At 50.4% G+C, this 23907-nt stretch overlaps 1 protein-coding gene across 5 annotated transcripts; it reads right to left on the reverse strand.

Moving 5' to 3' along the window:
* Nucleotides 1–1549: 1549 nt before the first annotated feature.
* Nucleotides 1550–23028, reverse strand: VEGFA (vascular endothelial growth factor A). Of its 5 annotated transcripts, XM_066546578.1 has the most exons (8): nucleotides 22882–23023; nucleotides 17042–17093; nucleotides 11749–11945; nucleotides 10013–10089; nucleotides 9564–9596; nucleotides 6775–6846; nucleotides 5505–5636; nucleotides 1550–3267 (listed from the first exon to the last, which is right to left on the reverse strand). In XM_066546578.1, the coding sequence occupies exons 1-8, from the start codon at nucleotides 22945–22947 to the stop codon at nucleotides 3246–3248; spliced, it is 651 nt and encodes a 216-aa protein (XP_066402675.1). In that variant the 5' UTR covers nucleotides 22948–23023; the 3' UTR covers nucleotides 1550–3245. The 5 variants fall into 5 exon arrangements, with proteins under 5 accessions (XP_066402675.1, XP_066402678.1, XP_066402676.1 ...); XM_066546581.1 differs by lacking the exon at nucleotides 5505–5636 and having other exon boundaries at nucleotides 22882–23026; XM_066546579.1 differs by lacking the exon at nucleotides 6775–6846.
* Between the last annotated feature and the right edge of the window lie 879 nt (nucleotides 23029–23907).

Consider the following 23907-nt stretch of genomic DNA (forward strand, 5'->3'; position numbering starts at 1 on the left):
CTCATGAAGTGATGAGCACTGTCAGAGCTAAACAGTTTTTTGTTCGAAGTCATCCAGGATGGCACGGTCTGGCTGAGCCATCACTGACAGCAAGTTACACGCACAAAGATCCAACTGCAAACACCAAGTCCATTACCAGAAAGGGCAGGATCACAGCATTACTTTCACCTTGGATTGTAAATTCCACCAGGATTGCATCTACTCATGCCTGTACAGTACCCAGCTCATGGGACTTGGCTCCTGACAAGAGGCAGGGTTGGGACCATCACCACACTGCTTGGCATCAAGGTGGGAAGGAACCCAGGAGTCCTGCCCCCTTGGTCCTGCCCATCACACCACCCTCTTCTCACCAAGCAGGGAACTCGAGCTGAGCTCCACACTAGGATTCTGGTGCCTACCTCCCATTCATTTCAGTGGGTTTCAGGTGCCTAGGTGCTTTTGGAAACTGGGCACAAATCCAAGAGTCCAACTGGTAGGCTGCTGATGCCCTGTAGCCTCCAGAGGCAATGCTGGAGAAACTGTTACACAATGGAAGAAAACCAGGATGCAAGGCAGAAGGAGAAGGCAAAGGAAATCAAGGTCAGAATTAAATTCTTTAATACAAAAAAAAGTTTGTTTGTCGTCGTCGTTGTTGTTTTAAGATATATCTGTAATTTCTTTGTTTAAAAATAAATATGTACTAAGGAATATCTTGAAAAAATTCACTAGACACAATATGTAGTGTTAATATCTTTTTTCCCCGCAATTATTACAGATAAACAGTAGCACCAATAAATAAAATGATAACAAATATTAAAATTAAAAAGGAGAGAGATTCAAGATGTAGAATTTTCTATTTTTTCCTGTTTCTTCTTTTTACATATATAAAAAAATTGTAGTGTCTATTTAATCCGAATCACACATATACATAAACATATATATATATACAAACACATAGCCAAATATATATATAGTATGTAGATGTATATCTAACCGTTGTCTCAATAGGAATGTGTAGGGGTAGGTGTTAGAGAAATTAATTAAATAACTGCCCATAACATGCTACTGACTCTGCCAACAATTGGGGAGAGACGGGATGGGACAACAGGAAGGTTAAATTTATACACAACCAGTACAAAAAAAAAAAAAAAAGAAAAAAAAAAGAAAAAAAAAGGAGGTACGGCTTATAAATAGTTGAAATTAAATATTAACAAAGAATACTGAAAAATCCCTACTCTTTAATTAAATTATCTGTTTAATTTCTAATTTAAAAAGGGATATTAAATAAGTATATAAAACACTTTCTCTTCCCTCCCCCGATCGGAAGCCTCTGTCTTGCACACGATGCAGCATGAGTATTCTACATTGCAGATGCAAGCACCCACCCGTGTGTTTTCTCTCCTTCTGAAAGCCATCAGTCGGATGGGGAGATCCTAGTGGTTAGTAGTCGCTTGTTGTGAGTCTGTTTTTAGACTGTCTTGTCTTTTTGGAAGCTTTCCGTGTTGTACATTATCAGGCGTTGAAAATTCAATTGCAGATGATGTTTGGCAGCATTCTGACACAGACTGAGTACCTTTTTGATTATTATTATTATTAATAATAATTTTAATCACAGAACTAGATTATATATATCCACATAGATGTACAAACACACTTTCAGGGGTGTGTGTGTGTGCGCGCGTGTGTAAGGTGGGTTTCAAGTACACCACAGCCTACACTGCAGATACACACATAGCCAAGAACCTCACGACACAGCTAAGGGACTCCAGCTGTCTTCACATTTGATTCCCCAGCCCAAGACATGGAAAAGGGGCCTGATATTTACAGTACGTCATTAAAAAAAAAACTTGACGTTCTTAAGGGTCATTCACACTGGGCATGCGAACTGAAGGCAGCAAAAGTTGCTTTCTTTTTTCCCCCCTTCAATCTTGGCATACATATATATTATTTTTTTATATATATATATGTATAAAAATAAATATATATATATAAAAAAGAGAAAAACACATACATACATACATACATACATACACACAAATGCATACATTCACATGCATACACACACACCCCCACTACTGTGTATATACTTCTGATTAATATCCCTTTCCAGAAATGTTCCATAAGCATCTTGGATGCTCTTGAGTGGCAGCTCTGTGCATGAAGAAAGCAGACAGTGCTGAACAACTGTGTGGCTATGCACCGGTCCCCATTCTTGCTTCAACATACTGTAGACCTTGTGTCCTTCTGCAGCCACCAAGGGCGGGAAATCTAGACTCCTGTGATAATTCCTTGAACAGAAAGTCAGTGCGCATCAGCTGCCCACCATCCTTAAGAGAAGCCAGCACGACTCTCTGGCAAAGGTTCTACAGCGAATAAAGTCAACGCAAAATGTACACTGACATCCCATGTCCCGGCAAGGCAGGCAGGTTATGAGACGAGTAAGGGCGAAGGTTGGGGGAAGAGAGGGGAGGAGGAATCCTTGATCATGGAGATGGCCATTTCCTTGGCCTTTGACCCATCGCACCCTAGGATGCCACTCTTTGGAACTCCCTGCCCATCCTCTCCATCACCTCTCCTCCCTGTCCCAGGCAAGGAGAAGGTGGTTTGTGGTACAGCACACTCTACAGAGAAACAGCGGAGGCCGCACAAGTCAGTTAAGAGTTAAGAAGTTTACACCCAGCGCTTCTACTCAAGTCCAGTCTTAGCTTGTTTCTTATGCCCCAAGTAGCCCGCTTGTGTCCACAGCAGTCGAGTATTATCCAGTGAAGACACCAATAACATTAGCAATGTTAAAAAAAAAAATCAGTGTATATATATATATATATATATATATATATATATATATATATATATATATATAAAATATATATGTGTGTGTGTGTGTGGTTAAGATATACATATATGTATATATAGATGTGGTTAAAATATATATACATATATATATATGTATATGCATGTATACACACATATATATGTATGCATGGGAAAACCCATCAAATACACCCCTATAAGTCTTCCTGGCTCTGTTATTTAGCAGCATAAAAAGAAAAATAAAATAAAACAGTTCAAAACCCAAAGGTGAATTCTGTGCGGCGGGTGCCTTGGGGAATGTTCCTTCCGGAGTCCATCGTCCGTACTGAAAGTGCTGTGCTCTACCGATCCTTCATTTTTAGGGTTCATTTGGATTAGTGTTTTGTTTGTTTTATTCTGTCCAGGCGAGAAATCAGGCTCCAGAAACAGGGCTGTTTCCCCTTCTTTTCCGCTGCTCACCGTCTCGGTTTTTCACATCTGTCGAAGAGGAGAAGGAAGGAAAAAAAGAGAACAGGGGTTAATGTTTGTGATGGGGGTGCAGCTAGGGCAGGGAAGGGAAGGAAGGGTGGTGACTAATGTGTTTAAGAGCACATGGTGTTAAGACATGGCATGACGTCACTGGTGGGGTGAAGTGCTGTGCAGATGGGGCAAATCAGCTGAGAATCTTGACCCCACAAATGAGTCAATGAATTCTATTCTCCCAGGCTCACCTAGACAGAGCAGGGGGGGATATTCAAACAAAATTTTTGAGCAGAATCAGTGGCTTCTCACAGATAAGCTGAGTGTCTTGTTTACACCTTTGCACACCATACACACAAATACACACAAACACAGAAAAACAAGGCTAAGCAGTGCATGCAGAGACACACCCTCGGCTCTCCACCTAGTCTCTTGTTTGGGTTGGAAGCAGCGCAGACAACAAGGCCCCATGCAGGCAAGAAGGTGAAAAGTAAGTGCTTTTCATTCCACTAGGTGTTGTGAGTGGGGGTTAGCACCAGAGAACAGCAGTGGCCTGAAGAAGCAGCAGGAGAAATGAGAATTTTCCCTCCCCTGAAGGTCCCAATACTAATTCTACAAGAAAGAGTAAGAGGAACTTAAGCTTAACTAGCTTTTTATCTGGAAATTGATAAACTAACCACTCCTATGACTCCTTCCCATTTTTCTGGCCAACACATCACCTATGGAAGCCTCCCTTAGTACCAATTATCCCATCACAGAGAGGGACTAGTAAAAGAGAAACTAGCAAACCCCTTCTGCCACCATGATTTCTTTGGTTTTTTGTTTCTCATTGTATTTATTACTACCCTTCAAATTCTGTGGGGTAATTATGAGTTACTCTGGACTTTGGGAAAAGGAACAAGGGGAAAAGGCCAACACTAAGTCTGGTCTCAGACTTCAGGGGTTTTACTTGCTAGAAGTGCAACTCTGAAAGTCTCTCTATTATGGCCCCTCCATCAATTACCTTCCCCCTGAAATTACAGCACCCCAGAAAAATTCTCTTTATACAGAGCAGTTTCCATCACGCTGGCAGTGCCAATGCCTCTCTGGCTTGGACACAAAGCATTTTCACACTCAAAGGAAGCACTTGCTACTTGTAACAGCCTTAGCCACCTAGCTAATGGATGCCTCCTCTTTTCAAGATAGAGCCACAGAGGACCCTGGATCTCTCTCCCTTGTATTCTTCTTCCCTTGAGCCGCTGCCACTGCAATACTGCAGGAACAGGAACAATCTCCTAGATCTCTGTGAAGGGGATCCGAGTTCAGAGTCACAGCCAAGTGCTCATTAGCGACTCCGTTTCTGTGTCTCCCTCTACACAGGTAGGATGATCCCACACCAGAGATGCACACATAGCTTGTGCTAGTCAAGACACCCCATTGAGTTCACCAAAGTGCTCAGGTGAGAACCAGGAATCGGTTTCTTTACGTGTCTGTGCCACAGACGGTGTGTGACAGACTCAGATGACACATGCACAACATGGATCTCTGAACAAACACTAACCCCCCAGTGCCTTTATGTCTCCCACCTCACATCTGAAACAGGCACCTCTGCTTTCGCCCAGGGTCAGACTTAAACCTGCTGTATTCCATTCACAGTCCTGACTGCAGCCTCTCAAACCACAATTCTGGACAGGACATGGACAGGGAACTGTGAGCACAGTACAAAAACACAGGGTGCTCTCCCTGGCCTTTAGAAGAACAGAGGCAAAGGAGAATGTAGGCTCAGCCTTGAGGGAGGCTCGTAATGGCTTTCCTCACTCTGCACACAGCAGAGCATCTACAAGCCACAGAAAAAGGGCTTAGAAGACAGAGGTGGTCAAATCCCAGTCAGTTAAGGATTTGTCTTTGTCCAACAGTATGCTCAGAGCGGCATACAGGTAAGGTACAGAGGGATACAGACCCTCCCCTGCCTAGCTCAGCAACATGAACTCCATTATGCTATTCTATGGTAAAGAATACCTGAGATACAAAGGGCCTGTCTCTGCGAGCCATCCCCATCCAAGTCCTGAGAGCACACCTGAAAAAAACAGCTGCCCTCTGACACAGGGAAACTCTGTCCTCACCCCAGTTAGACTCTCTGCTCTCTGGCCCACGTAGGACAGAGAAAAGAAGTAATCAAATAGCACTGGTGCCAGAAGTCAGCAGGAAGCAAGCTCCCCCCCTCTTTCTCTTTCTCTCTCTTTCTCTTTGTGTGTTTCATCCTTCAGGACACAAACCTGCAAGTGCGCTCGTTTAACTCAAGCTGCCTCGACTTGCAACGTGAGTCTGTGAATTTGCAGGAACATTTACAGGTCTGGGGATCTTGTACAAACAAGTGCTTTCTCCTCTCTGAGCAAGGCTCACAGTGACTGCAAAAAGGCAAAAGGAAAGATGTCTAAGCTACAGCGCTTCAGCAGAAAGAAAATACACATGCAACACCCTGAACATCAAAGCAATCCCCTTGCCCCCTCCCGCAGCCCCCATGCTGCCAACTGGAGTGCCATGGGCTGATGGATTTTCCAGCAGCACCTCAACAGCCCCAGGACAGCAACCCCTTGCATTAGCGCAGAGAAAGGAAACAGGCCTTCTGCACAGTATTCACAAATGCTGCATTGGATCCATTGGCTCAGGCCAGAGGGAGGAAGAAGGGGAAAGCAAGGATGGGAAGGTGAGAGGTCTCAGCCAGCTATTGACACATAAGTGAAATGAATTCTCTGAAGTGGACTATTGGAGTAGAAAGAGGCCAGCGGCTAAACGAGTTAAATACACAGGGTCTCTCCTCCCCTGGAAAGCAGCTGGGCTCCAGCACCACATGCTGACCCTGCAGCTGGCACTGCCCTCCTTTCTGTAAGCCCCATCCCAACCTCACCACCTAGGAGTCTCCTATGGAGGGGCCGTGAATTTACAATGCAGAATTTTGTGAACCACCATGAGAGAGGCAGAGCAAAAGAGACAGAGAGAGACAAGCCACCAAATCCAGCAGAAAGAGAGGGAAAAAAAAAAACAAACAGAGAGGCCCCCCCTGGCTCCCCAGCACCCCCTCTCTGCTTCCCACTGTCCCACCTCTCCTCTCCACCTGTGACTCCACCAGACACGCACGCACATGTGTACACGCATACACACACACACACACACATGCATGGCAGATGCCAGCCTGCCTGTCACCAGTCATCATAGCAGTGAGGACACGAGACAAGTGGTGGAAAGCAGATGACAGAGTTACAACCAGAAGGCGTGAAGAGGTGCAGGGTACTCGTCCACCCACCACACTCTTGTGCCTTGGGACAATGGTCACCACTGATGATTAGAGAGCCAAGCAAGCTAAAGCCACCTTTCCCTGAGATAGCCTTAGTGCCAGAGCAGTGCCACCACCAGCGCTGCCCCTGCAGGATCTGCAGCCCACCAGTGACTGGGAGGGGAGGGTGAGATTTGAGCGAGCAGCAAGCAGGCAGATTGCTTTGGGGAGAGGGAGGGAAGAGAGTCTACAAGCAGAGGACACAAACGTACAAGCTGAGTGGTTTGTACCGGCCTTTCTTGCGCTTTCTCTTTTGACCCTTCCCCCTTCCTCGCTTTGATTTTCTGGAAGAAAAACAAAAAAAAAAAAAAAAAAGAGAAAGAGAGAGAGGGGGAAAGAAAGGGAGAAATAGAGAGAAAATGGAAGAAAACGCAAGGAAGAAGAGAAAAAAAAAAATACAGCCATGTGCCTTGCTGGGAGGGGAGAAGCACATGAGGCAGGACTGGAGGGTAAATCCCAGGGCTGAAGCACAGATCTCCATCTTGCACGCACATTCACCGGCTCCGGCGCTCCTGTCAGCTCTGCAACCAGCCTGCCCACAGCCAAGCCAACACCAGGGAACTCAGCAGAGACCACCTCCTGCAAGGCTGCTGCGAGCAGAGGCGGATCTGCTGGAGCCTCAGAGGGGCACCTGCCCCCTCCAGAGAGGGGCAGTGGGAAAGGGGCAGGGGGTGAGAGGGGGAAGGAACAGAAAGCTTTGTGAAAGCATCACGCCACCGCGGTGAGTGCAGACAACCATTCCAGGCGACAAGCACAGGTGCACAACGACTGACAAAAGGCAACCTGAGTGAACGGGCTCTCTTCAGGGAAGAGGAAACCACTCTGACCTGATGCACTGCCCAGTACTGGGCCTAGAAGGGGGCAGCTGAGCTCCAGTAGCTCTGCTGCAGGGTGGGTGGCAATCCTGCTTTGGGACAGGAGCACTCCACATACAAAGGAAGAGATCTGATCTCTGAGGAGCTATCCAACCTGAAGGCTTTGCTTATCCACCTCACCTCCTGCCTGTGGTTCAGAGGACTCCAGGAGACCTTACTTGGATGTTTATAACATCTCCTCTGGCAGCCTCTATTCTGAGTACTGAAGAGTAAAGAGGGGGAAGAGGATGGCCTGACCTAGTTATTTTACCCAGGAGATAATCAGCAAGCAGCTTTCAGTTCTTCCCTCCTGTCACTGTCCACATGGGCCTGCCAGACAGACAAGCAGATGGAGCCAAGGTACTGACTCTATTCTGAAAAATTCACCAGTTGCCTCTGATTCTTGGACAGGGGCTAAGCAGGCAGGGGCTAGGATATGCAGTCCTGGACACTAACCACGGATCTCTATGGGCCATTGAGAGCACAGGGAGCGAGGGAGGCTAGAGCCTGTACTGCTCCTTGAGCCACATTAGCACAGGAGCAAGGGAGAGACATGCAAGGAGAAGGCCCTAGGAAAAGCACCAGGGCTTGTCAGGCAAATGAGTCCCAGCTCTGAGGCAGTTCAGCAAAGGCTCCCTCGTTCCCTGGTGCAGCCCACCTCGGGAGAGAGCTGTCAAAGGGAATTGGAGGGACAGAAGATAAAGCACCATAGGTGTCTCCTAGGCCCTGTTCAAGTCGTCTCACTGGAACGAGTGTCAGAGCATCAGCTCAATCCCAGTTCTGCCCTACATGTCAGGCAGGAGTCACAGGGAGACGGTGAGGGGAAGAAAATCAACCTGAAGGGAGGAGAGGGGTACCAATATAACAAGACTTTCAATCTGGCACAAATCAAAGCACACCAGTCTCTTCCCTCCCTTCCCTTCCTTCCCTGGGGAGTGCAGAACCACCAAAGAGCAGGCAAGGTGCTGTTAGAAGAGGAAAAGTGAATGCAACACAGTCCGAGCTGGCTGCTACACCCACACCCCATCCTCACCAGAGCTCATACAGACCAAACTCACACACCTTCAAACTACAGAGCCACACAGACCGACCGTCCCCGACACGGCCCTGTGCAGAGAGGACTGTTGGCTGCACACAGTCTGATGCAGCCAGGAGCAAATTTCCAGGGGGAGGAGGAGAGGCTGGAAGGCAGCTAGAAACATACAACCACCAGGAGAGGGGTGAAAAAAGCTCTCTCTCTACTGTTTGCTCCCTCGGTCTCAGATTCAGCCTCATCTCCAAATATTCACTCCTTCCTCTCCAACTCCACACCTCTAAATGGCAGAGTTGCTTTCCCAGCCATGCGCAGTCCAGCTGAACCTCTCGCTCAGACAGATCATTCTTTCTTTTCAACGTTGTTTTGTATTTTATGCTCATCTCTGCAACTACTGCAGGATTAGAGTTTATTTTTCTACTTTCCACAACCTTTTTACTTTGGAGAGGAAGAAAAGGGAAGGTTGTGACTTAATCTCCTTCAGGCCACTAAAGCAAACTCATCAGATTCAAAAAACCCCTCATGAAAGCCTTCACCGAAACCCAGCTAGGACATCCACCTCCCTTTACACCCTCCCAGGTCCCCACCCAAACAAAACCAGTGTCACATCCCGCATGGCAATAGTCCTGCCTCCACCAGGCCTCTACTTCCACCTCTCCCTGTAGCCAGCAGAGCTCCTACCAAAGCTGCTGTGAAAGAAGCCAGCAAGTACTCACTCAAGCAGCAAGAAAAAAATTAATAATAAAGAAAGCCAGCAATTTGCAGTAACCAGAAACACCCCAGGAAGAGGGAAGGGGAGAACAGGGGCTGCACCTTGAATCCATTCCAGCAGGACAGACACGACAGGACTTCCCTGACTCGGGAAAAAGCATTAGGAATGACTGCCATGGCCATGGGTCATGCAAGGTCCATGTCTGGGGTATGAAGGAAGGACCATCAGATGTGGGTTTCTGTGACCACCTGGAATGGATTCAGAGCATCGCCCCATGCAGTACCATATGCCATTTCCTTCTTAAAGTGAGTATATCCAACCAAAGAAAAGGGCAAGGGGCAGTGGGGAGAGGAAATGCCAACCAACCACCAAAAGAGAAAGGAGGAAAAGCTTGTCACTTACTTTTCTTGTTTGTTTTTGACATCTTTCTTTGGTCTGTGGGGGAAGACAGAACAAAGGCCTCATTAGAAGAGAGCTTATCACATATACTTCTGGTACTATCCCCAGTTCCCACCAAGTCCAGGGAAGGTCATGTACAGGCAGCGTTGCAGGATGCCCTCGGCCCTGGTTAAGGGGCCCGACTCAAGGTGGTTTTGCTCTCCTGTTGACCCTTGCTGGTAGCTAGGGCCAAAAGATCCCAGGATGCAGGCTAGCACTGTCCACCAGTGATAGCTAGAGATGGAAGAGCCCTGACAGCAGAGGGCTTCTTTTCCCAGTCTCAGGCATCCCACTGCAAACCAACCAAGAAGGCTGCAGAAGCATCTGAACAAGAGTCCCAACCCAATGGCAGAAAAAAAGAAAGGCTCAGAGTAAGTTTATTGCAAGAGGAGCCAGTGCTGCTCCATTCTCACCTGCAGTCACATTTACTGTGCTGTAAGAAGCTCATGTGTGATATGTGCTGACTCTGATGGGGTTTAATTCTCATGATCTGGAATGAAAGAAACAGAAAGGGTCACTGCCTGTTCACTCTTCATGTTCACAGCCCCAAATCAGGCTGCTGTGCAGCTAAGCACTCACACCCCAGGTGCTCCTGGGAAGAGCAGGGCAGAGTTCGAGCTAGCTCTGAGGCCCCGTTCTCCCAGTCAGGGAAGGCCTTTGATCACAAGCGAGCGGCAACACCAGACTTGTGCCAAAGCTCTGTTTGCTCGTGCATGCCCAGTGCCAGCTCTGGTGGACTGCCTTGGAGACAGGCATGGGAGAGGGTGTACCCCATAGCAAGGTCCTCAATGAGCCCTCCCTGGCTGATGCTGGACATCCAGTCTGCTTGTGCAGAAGCCATGCTTCAGTCTCACACAAAGGTCTCAAATGAAAATTCCAAATCCAACTCCTTTTCCTTAAGCCACCATTTCTTCCCAGCTGACATCTCACTTTCTCAGTAACTTGACACACAAATCTGGAGATCTGTGTTTAAAAGAGTCCTGAAAAACCCAGACCCCAGCCCCAGGCATATCCAGGAAAGTTATTTAGAAGCTATGGAATACTGTCACATTCTCTTAACCCAGAACATGGCTGGAAAACTAGCTCTAGAGATCTGCTTTATTGCCTCTGACCCTTTACAGGCATGCAGGCATACCAGTCAGGAACTGTAATTCAGCAAGGAATGGTAGGAAGAAAACCATCCCTAGCTACACCAAGCTAGTATGACTGGAGCCTGCAAGTGGAAAAGCAGTGTGGGGAGCCATGAGAGGGCACAGGCAGGTTCTCCAACACAGTTCAAACACAGCCCAAAATTCAAATAAAAGGACCTGCTGGTTAATCACTTAGCACTGTACATCTCTCATTGACATTAAAAATTCACAGCAATATTTACAGTGGCCATTCAAGAGGCTAAGGGACAAAAGTAGGTGAGGGAGCTATAGGTTATGGGTAATGGACACCAGCACAATTTTGGACAAGAGCTGGGATCCAGTCTCACAGACAAGGGCAATAACTCTCTCTAAAGCAATTTGAATCCTTCCCAAAGGCCCAGCCTTTGCTATCATGGCCACCTTCAGCAGTCTCCAAACAAAGGAGGAAGAGCCCAGAGGCAGAAAGGCTTTTCCAGCTGACATAGAACAGTTTGTTTCATAGATCCCCTTTAACCCCTGCTGTGGCAGGATAGCTAAAGACCCAAATTCCGTGCTCTGTTGATACAGGTTGACCTCACATGCCCTTCAGGAGAGAGTACTGACAGGTTCTCCCCTTTTGCCCTACTCAGCTGCCTTCAGAACAACAGCTGTGTGTAGAGTTAAGGTGGTGCAAGGGTCCAAGGAGTATCTTTAGAAACTGGGAGATAACACCATCAGAAATGCTCCTCTGCATCCTCTAAGCACAAAGTGCTCCTTTGCAGAAACTCTTCTTTGCATGCTCCTACCTACTGTATTTGGGCAGGAGCCAAAACACACTCTCTTCTTAGCCTTAAATAGACACAGGCAACTCATCTTTTAACCCTGCGTGGTGTAACACAGAGCACCAGGGTCAGAAGAAAGGGTCCCTGGGGTAGGTTGCACTTCCTCTGAATTAGCTGGGAGATGGGACTTGGGGTGGCTGTGATGGCTGTCTTGCTTCCTTCCAACCAAGCATGGCAGATGGCAAGCTGGACCCTCACCTCCATTGTGACGTTGTACACATCCACAGGGACACATTCTAGGCCCTCATCGCCGCAGCAACCCGCACATCTCATCAGAGGCACACAGGATGGCTTGAATATGTACTCCACCTCATCAGGGTACTCCTGGAAAATGTCCACCAGGGTCTCAATAGTCCTGCAGAAGCTGCGCTCGTAGACTTCCAGGAATTTGATAACTAAAAGAGGAATGGAGGGAATAAGTTAATACAAACTTAGCTCAAGAATGTCTAGGGCTTCACCCCTTAAAGTGAGCCAGACAGTTGCAACACAACTACCCTATGCTCTTCACTAGCAGTCTTGCAGGCCTAAATCCATTCTCTGTGCTCTACAGATACACACATCAAGTGGGAAGGGAAAAAGACAATCTCCTCCTACAGCTGCTTCAGGGCAAGGGCAAGATGGACAAGAGAGCTCACTGCCTTCCTTGTACCATGATGCATGCCACAGGTGACTCTGTCCCAAACCTCTTCTCTGCTATTCCCCATACTCCTGGTGTGCTGCCACTAAGACTATCAGCTAAGCCAAAAAAACCCTGAAGCTGCAGCAGATAATCTGCGCTCTGGACTAAGGCCCTTCACTGGTTTGCCCTTTACTCCCTTTCAAAACAGTCAGTGGATGCCCCAGTGGTTTTAAAGCCAGAAGCATCCTTTGTATGGACCTCAGTGCACAGACACTCCTAAGAGCAAGCAAAGGCTCTGAACCATGGAGCTATGCATCTTCACCCTTCCTGTCATCTACCTCTTTTGGCCATGCAGAACATCCATCTCAGCAGGTCACCAGGGAACCATGACAGCATCCACTACAAGTCACAGCCTCCGTGTCTCCACACTGACCACTTTCCCAGACCGAGGAACCAAGCCACCCACTGAAAGATTCAAAGTAGGCTCGCAGCACCCCCAGGATTAACCAGACTATATATTTGGCTACTGAACCACAATGAGACAGTGTGGGAGGGGGAACAGGGTGGATCTGCCATTATCCCATGCCTTCCCTACAAATGGAGCAAACACTAACCGCTTGCGATCTGCACTGATTTCACAAGTATTTCTCAATGTTTCCCAGTCTCTTGCCAAAGCTTCATTTTGCTGCTTGGTCAAGGGTTGGAGAGATTTAAAGAGATGAGAGATAGTATAGATAAGTACACACACACAAACCTCAGGTGCTAGTATAGTGCTGCAAACAGTGAGTACCTGGAGCCCTCCAGGCTTCCTAGCTCTAGCACCACACTGGCAACACAGGATGTCTCACATGGAGCAGAGGGTAAGAGTATGCACAAGGAGATAGTACCTGCCCCATGCTGTTATGCACTATAATGATCCACCTGTACAGCATGCAGAGTCCTCCAGCACCAAGGTTGATAACTCAGAGTGATAAGAGCAAACTGCTTGCATCATGGAAAATAATGGTCTCCAGTAAGCGCTTCTAAAGTGCCCTGAACTTGTGACAAACTGGCATAAAGGTTACTTTGCCACAAAAAATGCAAAAGCTGCAGGGCTTGGAGCTCACAGCCCGCAGTTAATTGTTGAAAGTTAATTCTAGGTCATGCGGGGCTGACAGTGCCATAGTGCTGAAGTGCTGAGAGTGGGTACAAGAGGGGAGGAGCTTCCCTCCAAGGAGTCTGAAGTGTCAGAGAGCGTGAGCAGCTATTAAAAGAGAAAGTGGCTTGTGAAAGGGAAATGTAGCCTGGCAGGCATGGACTGCTTGTTGGTATTCCTTGTCTAGAAGACAACGTTTCTGTTCCTTGTTCCTTCCCTTCCTCTTCCCTCCTCCCCTAACTGCCGTATGTCTCCTGTCTGTTCTCCTATCTTGTCTGTGACTACCTCCTTCTCCTCCTTCTTCCTGTTCCCCTTTGGAGTGACCTTAGTCACCGCCTATGTTCCAACAACTTGAACAATTTAATACGTGGGAAATTCTGCGGGCACAAAGATAGTCGCCGAACTGCACTGTTGATTATTCACACTGTGCCAGACACAGGATCTGAGAACTCTGGCAGTAAAGACATAATTCAGGATCAAAATGCTTACAAACCTACGTCAAGGGGAGGGATGGAAAGTAAGAGGGGGGGAAAAGCAGCAGTTACCTGTGCAGATCAAATGCTGCTCACCACACCAGTCTGGGGCATAAAGGAGGCAGAAAACAAGAGTAGAAAAGTGTCGTGAAACTGACCGGCCTCTGTCATGCTTTCCTAAATATTGCATTATCCAGGCATTTGGATTACACCAGAGAAACCAGACTACAGAACAGGCCCCAGAACAGCATATTAAACTTCTTTTGCAGGGCCTTTACTTTCACAGCCACACACTGACAACTATACTTGAGATTTGAGAGATTTGACAGGACTAAATCGTTCACATGAAGAATTTGGGAGTTTCTACCTTTACTTTAACACGTGATGGTTTTCCAAAGTCTGAATCAGCCTCCGAAAAGGAAGCAGGGAATCTTTTCCTAGCTGCCAGTCAGAAAATCCTGCCACAAAAGGCACATTGCCTTATTTTGTTGGACACAGAGCATTCACATGGAGACTGCACAACACTCTGTAGTTCATTTGCACAGTTACCACCCAAACCAAACCAGAGCACATGACTGAGGTCCAGTCAACCTCACAGCAAAGCCCTCCCCTTCTACCATACCTACACATACTCCTATGTACTGGGAGTTATACTGCACACTTTGCTGGGCTGATTCTGCCTGCGCTTCCTTTCCATTGGTTGTGTCACAAACAGAAGAAAGTCTCCTTCATGGGGAAGCACAGGAAGGTCACCGAAGGACTAACACCACTAGGTCTGCTCCCTTCCTGCAATCTGGGCTTCAGCCCACATTAGAAGTTAATCCCACAATTAAATCACACTCCTACCCTACAAAACACCTCCAGATTTGAGTCAGAGGTTCTTTGTTGTGAATGGAGGTGGAAGGAAGGTTAAAACACAGACAGGACCCACACTAACTCTTCAAGGCAGAGTTTAAGTTCGAATTTGGAGCAGTTGAGTGAGAACATGCTGGACTAGAAAAGGAGAAGTCTCTGATCATTTTGCTTCCCTCCCCATCAATGGCTTAGCAGCAATACAAACACACTGTTATTTTGAAAATAAAAGTGCAGCCACAAGTGATGGTGGTTTCCTTTATTTATACCAGAAAATCTTTTCCCGTGAAACAAAAGAGTGTTTGTCTGACTCCTCTACAACTTCCTGTACCACAAAACATGTGGAAGCCTCTCTTGAGCTCAAAAGGGTAGGGGCTGAAGCTAAAATAACAGTCTCCAACCAGAGTAAGTCCATCCCAAATAAAAACCTGTCACAGTTTGACATCACAGAGAAAGCATAAAATGGCCAAAGACACAAACCCACCTTTCAGCCCAAGCCCCTAAGAGCTTCAGAGGAAGGAACTACAGGACCGTCCTTGGGTAACAGAGGCCCATCATCATCTCCTCTTCACAGAGGAGAAATTGAGGTATAGAGAGAAGAATTCTAAGTCCAAACCACAGGACAGAAGTAGAGCCAGGAGTCCTGACTTTTATTTCACAGATGTATCTACACTGCAGAACCTGAAATAGCAGACAATAACACTGAAGTCTCACCACTTACATTGCCAGACCAGCTTCTCCTGCAATCCCATCAACCTTCTTGTGACAGAAGTTAATTCTGTTTGATTCTTTTCCTCCCCAGGAGGGATTTGTTGGGCACAACAAATGGCACAGATGAGGACACTAGCTCTTTTCTACCAACAGCAGAGAGCTGGTTACCAAAATAAGCCTCACAGCAGGCTCCATCTCGATCCCTCTGGAGTCACTGAACCTTCTTCTGTTGACTTCAGCAGGAGCAAGGGTCAAGCGCAACAGGCGGCAGCCCACCAGCAAATCAGAAAATTTGCCAGCACAAAATGGACACCTATCCCAAGCAGAGCCTGCCACAAACCTCTGGCAACACACATGGAGTCTGTCACACCAATAAAGTTACAGAAATTGAAACTGACTGCTACGGAAAAAAAAAAAAAGCCAAACTGGGCCCACAGTGCTGGAGCCCTCTGCTGACCTCTGGCTGGAATAACGCTGAAGGTCACAGCCCGTGGGGACACTGCAAGGCATCTGCCAGACCCTGCCATGCAACAAGTGATCTGCTCTGCTATGCAGGTAAGGGGAAAACACGGTCAGGATGGTCTTGATGATCACCTCAGCCTGAAGGTTTCAAAGTCCACAGCCCTTTTATCCCACTGCTGAACTGAGGACTGCGGACAGAAGCCAACCTCCTGACATGCACGGGGCTTCACCAGACAGGGAGCTCACAGGAGATATCTCTGACTACCCCAGGGGCTGACTGCCCTTCTGGTCTACATTTACTTGCATGAACCAATGAGGCAGGGGACACTGTCACACCCTGGCCTTTCGGCAACCGGAAAAACACAAGATCACAGCAGCTGCAGAGATATCACCTTGTTTCCCCACCAGGCAATGGTCCTGTCCATACTGGACAACCAGGAACCAATAACTAGAACCTATCAGAACCCTAGAGTGCCATTCCCTGAATCTGCAAAGTCTGCCAGCCCAAACCAGAATAAAAAGGTGTATTTTTCAAGCCTGGCTCTTTACAGCGCTTAGTAATCTCCTGACTATGGGGGTACCTGAGACTGCTGGGAGGCATGAGCCCAGAAAATCATCTTGGACTGCCCCTTTCTCCTTCTCTTCCTCAGAGATCTGCCATCTGGGGGCTGCTCCGGCCTTTGTTCAGGGATCAGCCCTGGCCACCCAGCCGGGAATTACCAGCACCGCCGGGAAAGAGGCACGCAACAAAATTTGACAAATCCCTTCCTACAGCACTGTGGCGAATCCCCAGCAAACTGCGCGCCACTACTCAGCTCTTTGTGTGCGCTCGTGTGTGTGTAGATATATATATATATATATAAATAAATAAATAAATAAATAAATATATATATATAAAAATGAGCGTGCGTATGTGCACCGGCGCACGCACGCAGTTTCACTCTGAGTTGCGGTAAGCCAGGGGCGGGCTGGGCCAGCCCTGCTGCCCGCCCTGGCACCGCGGCCGCCCCGGCGCCCGGCCCCACGGCCACCCCCGGCCCCGCGGCCCGGGCCGGGCCCGCGGCGTGGGGCGGGGGCGCTGCGGCCGCCACCAAGGGGTTGATGGCGGCGGCGTCACCCGGCGGCAGCCCCCGGTCCCGCTCCCCGGAAGGTGGCGGAGCTGGCCGCCGGCGGCTCCGGGGGCTCCTTCCCCCCAGCCCCCGGCCGTCCCCGCCCGCCGGGAAGCCGCCCAGCGCTTACCTTCATTGGGTTTCCGCTCCCCATCCCCCAGGGCAGGCGCAGCCTTCGACAACTGCAAAGACAACAGAAAATCGGTCACAATGCGGAACCGTGACGCGGTCCCGCGGCGCGGGGGGTCCCGGGCAGGGTCCTCGATGGTCCCGGTCCCGTCGCCCCGCCGGGCAGGGGGTGCCGGGAGCCGCGGCGGGAGGGGGCGCCGCCGAGGCCGAGCCGCTCCCCCCGGCGGGCACAGAGGGCCCTTTTGTTTCTCCGTCCCCCGGGGGAGCCGAGAGGTGCACGGGCGGGACGGCTCCGGGGCGGGCGACGGGGCTGTCAAGGCGGTGTGCCGGGCCCGAGAGACGCCCCAAAGGGAGAAGCGCGTCCCCGGGAGCTGCTGTCAGTGACCGCGGACAAACACCGGGAGCGAGCCCGAGTGCGGAGAGAAGTAACGGGGGGACATGCTGCTGCCGCCGACACCGACCGATGGACCCGAGCAGCGCTTCTCCCCGTAAAGGTGAATCTGGCCCGGGAGAGCAGAGAGGGCAGAAGGGCAGCCAGACACGGAAGGGCATCGCTCCCCTCTCGATGTCACAGATGTCTGTCACCCGGCAGTGGTGGCCACGGAGGTGTCGGCATCTGGCCGGGTATCAGGGCGATTAACTGTGACAGCACCACTTTGCCGACGGACGCCGCCAAACCGCCCGGGTTTTCTTCCTCTCTGATGGAAGGGAGGGCGACTCGCGCCCTCAGCTACTGGTCCCAGTCCCCAGCCCCTGCGTGGATCCCTTTCCCGCGCTCCACAGCTTCCCCTGGGCCAAAACCGAAAAGCTCTGCAGTCATTCCTGCTGCCTTTTGGGACTAGGGACATTTCCAAAGCACTGATGCAGGCAGGAGTGGTGACAGGTAACCCACTCCCAAAATGGTATGGAGAAATATTACACCACTTTACTAAGGAAGTCTTTTTAATTCCAGGTGAAACAAGAACGCCACTCTTCCTGCTCTTCATGAGGGCTTTAGCTCTGACGTAACTTTCCAGCCAAGTCAGGCTTCCCCCTGCTGTTCTGTTCTGAACCAAAATGGAAAAAGCCAAGCTTTCTTCACTTCTCCGAGCTATGTTGCCACCTGTGTGATGCCATCCAGCCCAGAACCTGCTGCCTTTCAGCAGAGGCCCATAAGAAGCACGGGGGTCCATACAAAATACTGCTTTGTCAGCAATATGCTGTGCTCAGGCTTAGAAAAAGGCCCTCTGATGTTGCAGCTGAAGACAGAACTGAATTAAGGCCAAGTCCACCCCAAGCTCACAACAGGAATCTGCCAGCTATGGTCTTCTAAGCAATCCTGTACACAGGGCAGCACCACCATCCAAGCAGCTGAAAATGTCAGCTTTTAAAAGGAGGGGGCAAGAGAGCCAGCTAGAAGCCCCTCTCCCAGACATTCCTTTGTGTCTGTGCATAGCTCCCTTTGTCTAAGGTCCCCCTGACCGAACTTGTTTCTCATTTCAATCAAAGTCTTTCTATACCTGGGCATAACTTAGCAGCCCAGACCTGAGCTGCCCCATGTGTGGATCTATTTCTTCTCTGGGGAGGAGGGGGGCTGTGTGCCCAGTCTCAGTGCTGTGACAACACTTTAAAAAGCAGGTTCCTAGAAACAGTTTCATTCCTGAAGTGTGAAGGTCACTGCAACAGCACAAACAAAATGGAGGCAGTGGAGGCTGCAGCGGCCTTCCAAAGCCACTCAGTGCCTGACAATCTCTGGGTAAAAGAAAACCGCATCAAGGGCAGGAAAGCCTCAATCTGCTATGGCACAGGAAGAGGATCACGAGCCAAGTCAGCTCATTCAAGTCACAATGCCCCCAAGACTTTTCACAGAGAGATTTCTGGTTCACACACAAATGACCATGACAGACTGAGCAAAATTAGTTTGGAGACACCTTGAGGGTCATTTTTACCCATTCTCTATGCAAAACTACCCAGCCAGCTGCTAAGCCCACTGCCTCCTCACGTGCAAGCACACAGGCTGCACAAATGATGAGAAGCAGAAGCAAGCCACACACACGCTTTCACTACTCACCTGTGCCTAGCCAGCACCTCACCCTGCCCCTGATGTAGTGGAGCAGGAGCCAGAACACTCTCGCAGTGCTCACCTGGACCTGGGATGTGATCTGACCCCAAAGATGGGAAACGAGATCAGTGCAAAGTGGGCAAAGAGCTTCTGAGCTTTCCCAGGGGAGCTCTCAGCAGAAACTAGAAAGGTTTCCCAGAACTATCAGTAACAGGCTCTCTGCTCACTATTCCAAGTAACTTTTCTGCCCTTTCAGCAGTGTCTTTCACCTGTGCCTAGTGCCCTCAAAGCACGTCCACTAGAACAGCAGGTGAGGCAGGGCCTTGTGCCTCACTTCAAAACAGTCTGCTACATATCAGACATGGGGAACCAAAAACATTCCTCGGGACAAGCAGGCCAACTGTGCCCTTCGGTAGGAGCCTGAAGGTCATGCTCTCCTCTGCTGGCTTTTGGCATTACCCAACAGTTCTGTAACACAATTTCCTTCCAATAGATTTTCAGCGTTTCACAGTAATGTGGAAGCAACCCCTGGCCTGGCCTTGAGAGTAGGATAAATGAGCCCAGAAATGGGGCTGACAGAGGAAGCTCCTTTCTGTGCTCTTTTGCAGGTTGTAGCAAATGCACATCCCTCCCTCTGTGGGGTAAAACCTTCTCTAACAAATAAACACACTTCACACCATCCACATGTCTGTACCTTCCCTGCCTCCCTTCTCCCCCAGTCCCTGTCCAAAGCAAGCTTTGCTCTGAAGGGAGAGAAAAGGTTAATCAAGTCATTCCTCTCTAACCATCACCCCCCTCACCACCACCACCAGCACTCTTTTTCTCCCTTCCCCTCCCCCTAATCTGTGCGGGCTCATTAAAAGAGCTTTGTAACTGTTTAGGACTGGAACAAACAATCCATCCACTTTGAGAGGGACTCTGGGACAGGAGTTAAGGCACTTTTCGTCTTAGGCACTAGAAATTCTCAGCGTTTTCTGCTTAGGAGAGGGGGGGAATGGGACTCATTGCACTCCTTCTCCATTGTACAAGCAGACAGAGGTCAGTAATCCTGCAAGCTGCCAGCACAGCCAAGGGACCTCTGACAGAACCGACAGGAGAATGGATTTGGGGTTGCTCAGGAATCAGTGAGCCCCTCAGACATCCCTCTCCCCTGCTCCCAAAGGAGTGCTCCTTTTTCCAGCCATCCTCAGAGCACAGGAACGACTCTGGGGAAGGTGACCTACTGTGTCCCAGCTGCCTAAGGGCTGTGGAAGCAGGTTCTGGTGGCTCCCCATGGTGGTGCGGTGCAGAGGCACAGCAAAGGCAGGCAGCCTGGTGGGTGTGTGATCATTAACAGTCTAGTCACAGGCGTGTTCTCCCTCCCTCGGGGTCTGATCACTGCCTCTTCCCCATGGCAATACAGCTGGTATATCTAGGTCCCTCTGCTGTTCTGGGCAGGAGGGGAAGAGCTCCCAGACCATCATCAGGAGTGACCTGTCACCAGGCTGGAGCAAGACCCACTGATGAAGGAAGATGAGGAATAACCACCTGTCCCCCATTCTCTAGGAAAGGGAGGACTGGAAGGGGACAACAATGCAACCTCTCCAATCCCATGCTGTGTGAGGACTCTGCACACCGCTCAGCACAATCAATCAGCTGGGAGGGTGGCACTGCAAAAGTGCCTTTCCTTCCCTAGCCTGCCTGGAAAGGCTATCACCACCAGTGGAGGCAGACACTTGTGGCATCAGTGCTGCCCAGACACGACCATGAAACAATTTCCCACCATCTAAGACTTGCTGCAGGAGCAACCATAACAACTACCTCAGTAAGGAGCCATCCCCCTGAACCCTCACCAGAGGAGCGCCTTGATTCCTTCATCCCTTCTCCTTTACTTGCAGGAAAGCTGCCTGACACATGCTGGACCCTGCTTCCCCAACTCAGACACTGTCAGGGCTTTTATTTAATGCTCTCTTATGTGCCTGGCTAGCTAGCTAGATCAGCCTGACAGCCAGATAAATATTATCATCAAAGCACAAACCCTAGTCCTGTGTGAAGAGTCATGCCTCCTGCCATGCTCAGAGTCATCACCAAGCTGCCTACGTGAGATCTGCTGGTATTCCTAACATTCCCATCACTGTGGTGCCCGGACAACCAACGGACAAATAAGGACAGAACCGAAGGGCAGATCTCACCGTCCATCTGCCTGAGCACTTACATAGCCCACAGCACCCAGGTACCTGAACCTCCAGCTATCTCTTGTGTCTGTCCCTGCAACACTTCCCCCCAAACTCCTGTAATTCTTCCCTACCATTTTTTCCATCACTACATTGTTTTCTCATCTGCACCATTCTCCAGCCTAGGAGAAAAGGCAGCATGAGGTTTTTATGAGGACAGATAGATCTCGGCTCTACCTGATCCGCCGTTTCCTCTTCTGAGGAAGAGGAAGGGGAGGGGAAAAGGAACAAGGGGAGGGTTAAAGGGTGTTATCACTGGACACCAATACAGACTTGTCTATACTATAGGTGGGGAACAGATGCTACTGTACAATTTTACTGAGGAGCTGGGAGGCAAAGAAACTCCTATTCTGGGTGACGGTGGAAAAACTCCTGGAGAGCAGAAACAATTGTCCCACCAGCCAAATCTGGCAGGAAGGCAGCAGGGAGCTGCTCTGTGCCACGCTCAAGTGAGAGTGCGCCTCAGTTCCCATCGAGCACAGCCGAGCACAGCCTAATGTGCGGCTGTCACTGGATAAAGTAGAGATATAACAGGCTAGAAACAAAGCGTGCAGTGCTTGCATGACTTCAGTTACGGCTGAAATGGCTCCTAATTGGGGAGTTGCCTTCCAGCATCGGTGCTGAACAAACAATGTGAATAACTGATTAGTTTGCAAGAGACGTTTATTTTCACGACTGTGGGAGATGATCTGGCCCATGCTCTCTCCAAGTGCCGAGCAGAAATGGCAGGAAAGAACTAACCTGTTAAAACCTTTAAAACGTAATCCATGCCTGCCTTGCGAGCAGCCACTTTCACGTGGGCACTCTGTCTAAACCCCTTAATATCTCTTGGCAACACAGCCCTCCTGACTCTTTAGAAAACAGATGTACAGGACAGGTTTGCAAAGAAAGCTGCCCTTCTTTTTTCTTAAAAAAAAGGAAAGGAGGAAGAATTGGTTTCTAATTCCTCAAGAATGACAATGAGGTAAAAGTGACTGAAGAAAAAGAGAAAAATCCTCGGTTTTGTAATCTCGGTGCAGGAGATCTATATTTTGATTTTTTTTTTCCAATCTGGAAGAAATTCTGGATCCATTTTGTCCTCTTTGATCTCTTATTTGTTTTTCCAGCTAGGCATTTTGAACTCCACACGGCGGCACGAACCCGAGCTGGGACCCAAGGCAAATATCGCCGAAGCAGCCTTTTGCAATGTCAGGAGACCCGAGGCTGATGCAAGAAGGCAGCGCGCTGCCTCCCTGCCCCGCGCCCCGGCCCCGGCCCCGGCGGGACCCCACGGCCGCGCCGCGCCGGGAGCCCCGCGCCGGGGCGCGCTCATGTGCGCGGGCACTCCGCACGGCGCTGCCGCTGCCCCGGGCCCCGCGGAGCTGCGGGCAGCGCTGTCCCCCCGCTGCAGCACCGCACGCACACGTGTCTGTGCCGCGGGCACCCACCCGCACCCGGCGCCAGAGGCGCGGCCGCACCGCGCCGAGCAGGTGGGAGGCAAAGGGGGGGCGCGAGAAGACAAAAAAAGGGGGGAAAAGTATTGTCGGCCGTCTGCCTTCCCTCCCCCTCCGCTACACGGGGCATAAAAGCCCCCGTCCCGCCGCTTACCTCCGCGCTCTGCAGATAGAGCAGCGCCGCCAGCCCCCAGCGGATCCAAGTGAGCAGAAAGTTCATGGTTGCCGGCGCACGCCGCGAAGCGGGGCCCGCCGTGCTCCGCCTCGCCGCCGCCGCCCCGCTGCCGCTGCCGCCCCGCCGCGCTCTCGCCCGCGCCTCCTCCGTGCCCGCCGCCGCCTCCTGGGGTGCCGCCGGCCGGGCGCTGCGAAGGGTTGCGGGGTAAGGGGGGTTCCTCTTCGGGGTCTCCGGTTTCACCCCTCCATAAGCCCGGCTCTCCGCCGGCCCCCGCTGCTGCTTTCCGTGGGCGCTCCGCCGGGCCGAGCGCAGGCTCCGCGGCCGCCCTGCCGCCGCCCGGCCCCCGCCGCCGGGCAGTCCGAGCTCCACAGCGGCGCCCGTCCGCGGCGCTCTCCCCGCGTCGGGGCAGGCAGGCACCCGCGCCGCGCTCGCTCGGATTCGCGCACTCACGGCAAAGTTTGCGCGGAAACTTTCAATGCATCTCTTTTCCTGCGCTCCCTCTTCGCGGCGGCTGCCTCCGGCGGCTCCCCGAGCCGGGGTCGCCTCCCCGGGAGAAAGGGGCTGATTCCGCCGCCCCTCGGCCCGACCCCTCTCCGCAAATCGGGGTGGTGGTGGCAGAAAGGACGAACAGAGCGTTTTCCTCCTGTCCTCTCCGTTACTGTCTCTCCCTCTCTCTGTCCACCGCTTAAAAAAAAATCAGAATAGTAATAGATGAAAAAAAAATCCAAGCTGGATAGAGAGGGAGGGAACTGGGGCGTGGGAAGGCTCTGTAGGAAAGGGAGGAAAAAAAAATCCCAGCGGATCAAAGTATAGGTGGGGAAAAAATAAATTAAACGAGAGGATAAGGCAAGGCGGCAAGCTAACAGCAGGTCCCGGTGCCCGGGGAGGGCTGCTCCCGTGGCGCGCTGTCCCCCGCCGGCGCGGCGTGCGCTCCTCGCCCCCGGCGCGGCGGCAGCCCCGCTCCGCGCACTCCAGCGGCGGCTCCGCGCAGCGCCAGCCCCACCG

Source organism: Molothrus aeneus, chromosome 3 (assembly GCF_037042795.1).
Source record: "Molothrus aeneus isolate 106 chromosome 3, BPBGC_Maene_1.0, whole genome shotgun sequence".
Taxonomy (NCBI): Eukaryota; Metazoa; Chordata; class Aves; order Passeriformes; family Icteridae; genus Molothrus; species Molothrus aeneus.

Excerpts from the sequence above, each read along its gene's own strand:
- VEGFA (XM_066546578.1), bottom strand. The coding sequence starts at position 22,947 with ATGAACTTTCTGCTCACTTGGATCCGCTGGGGGCTGGCGGCGCTGCTC. Across the intron at positions 11,946-17,041 it reads GGAGCGGAAACCCAATGAAG|TTATCAAATTCCTGGAAGTC; the intron begins GTAAGCGCTGGG and ends TTCCTCTTTTAG. Across the intron at positions 10,090-11,748 it reads TGTACAACGTCACAATGGAG|ATCATGAGAATTAAACCCCA; the intron begins GTGAGGGTCCAG and ends CTTTCATTCCAG.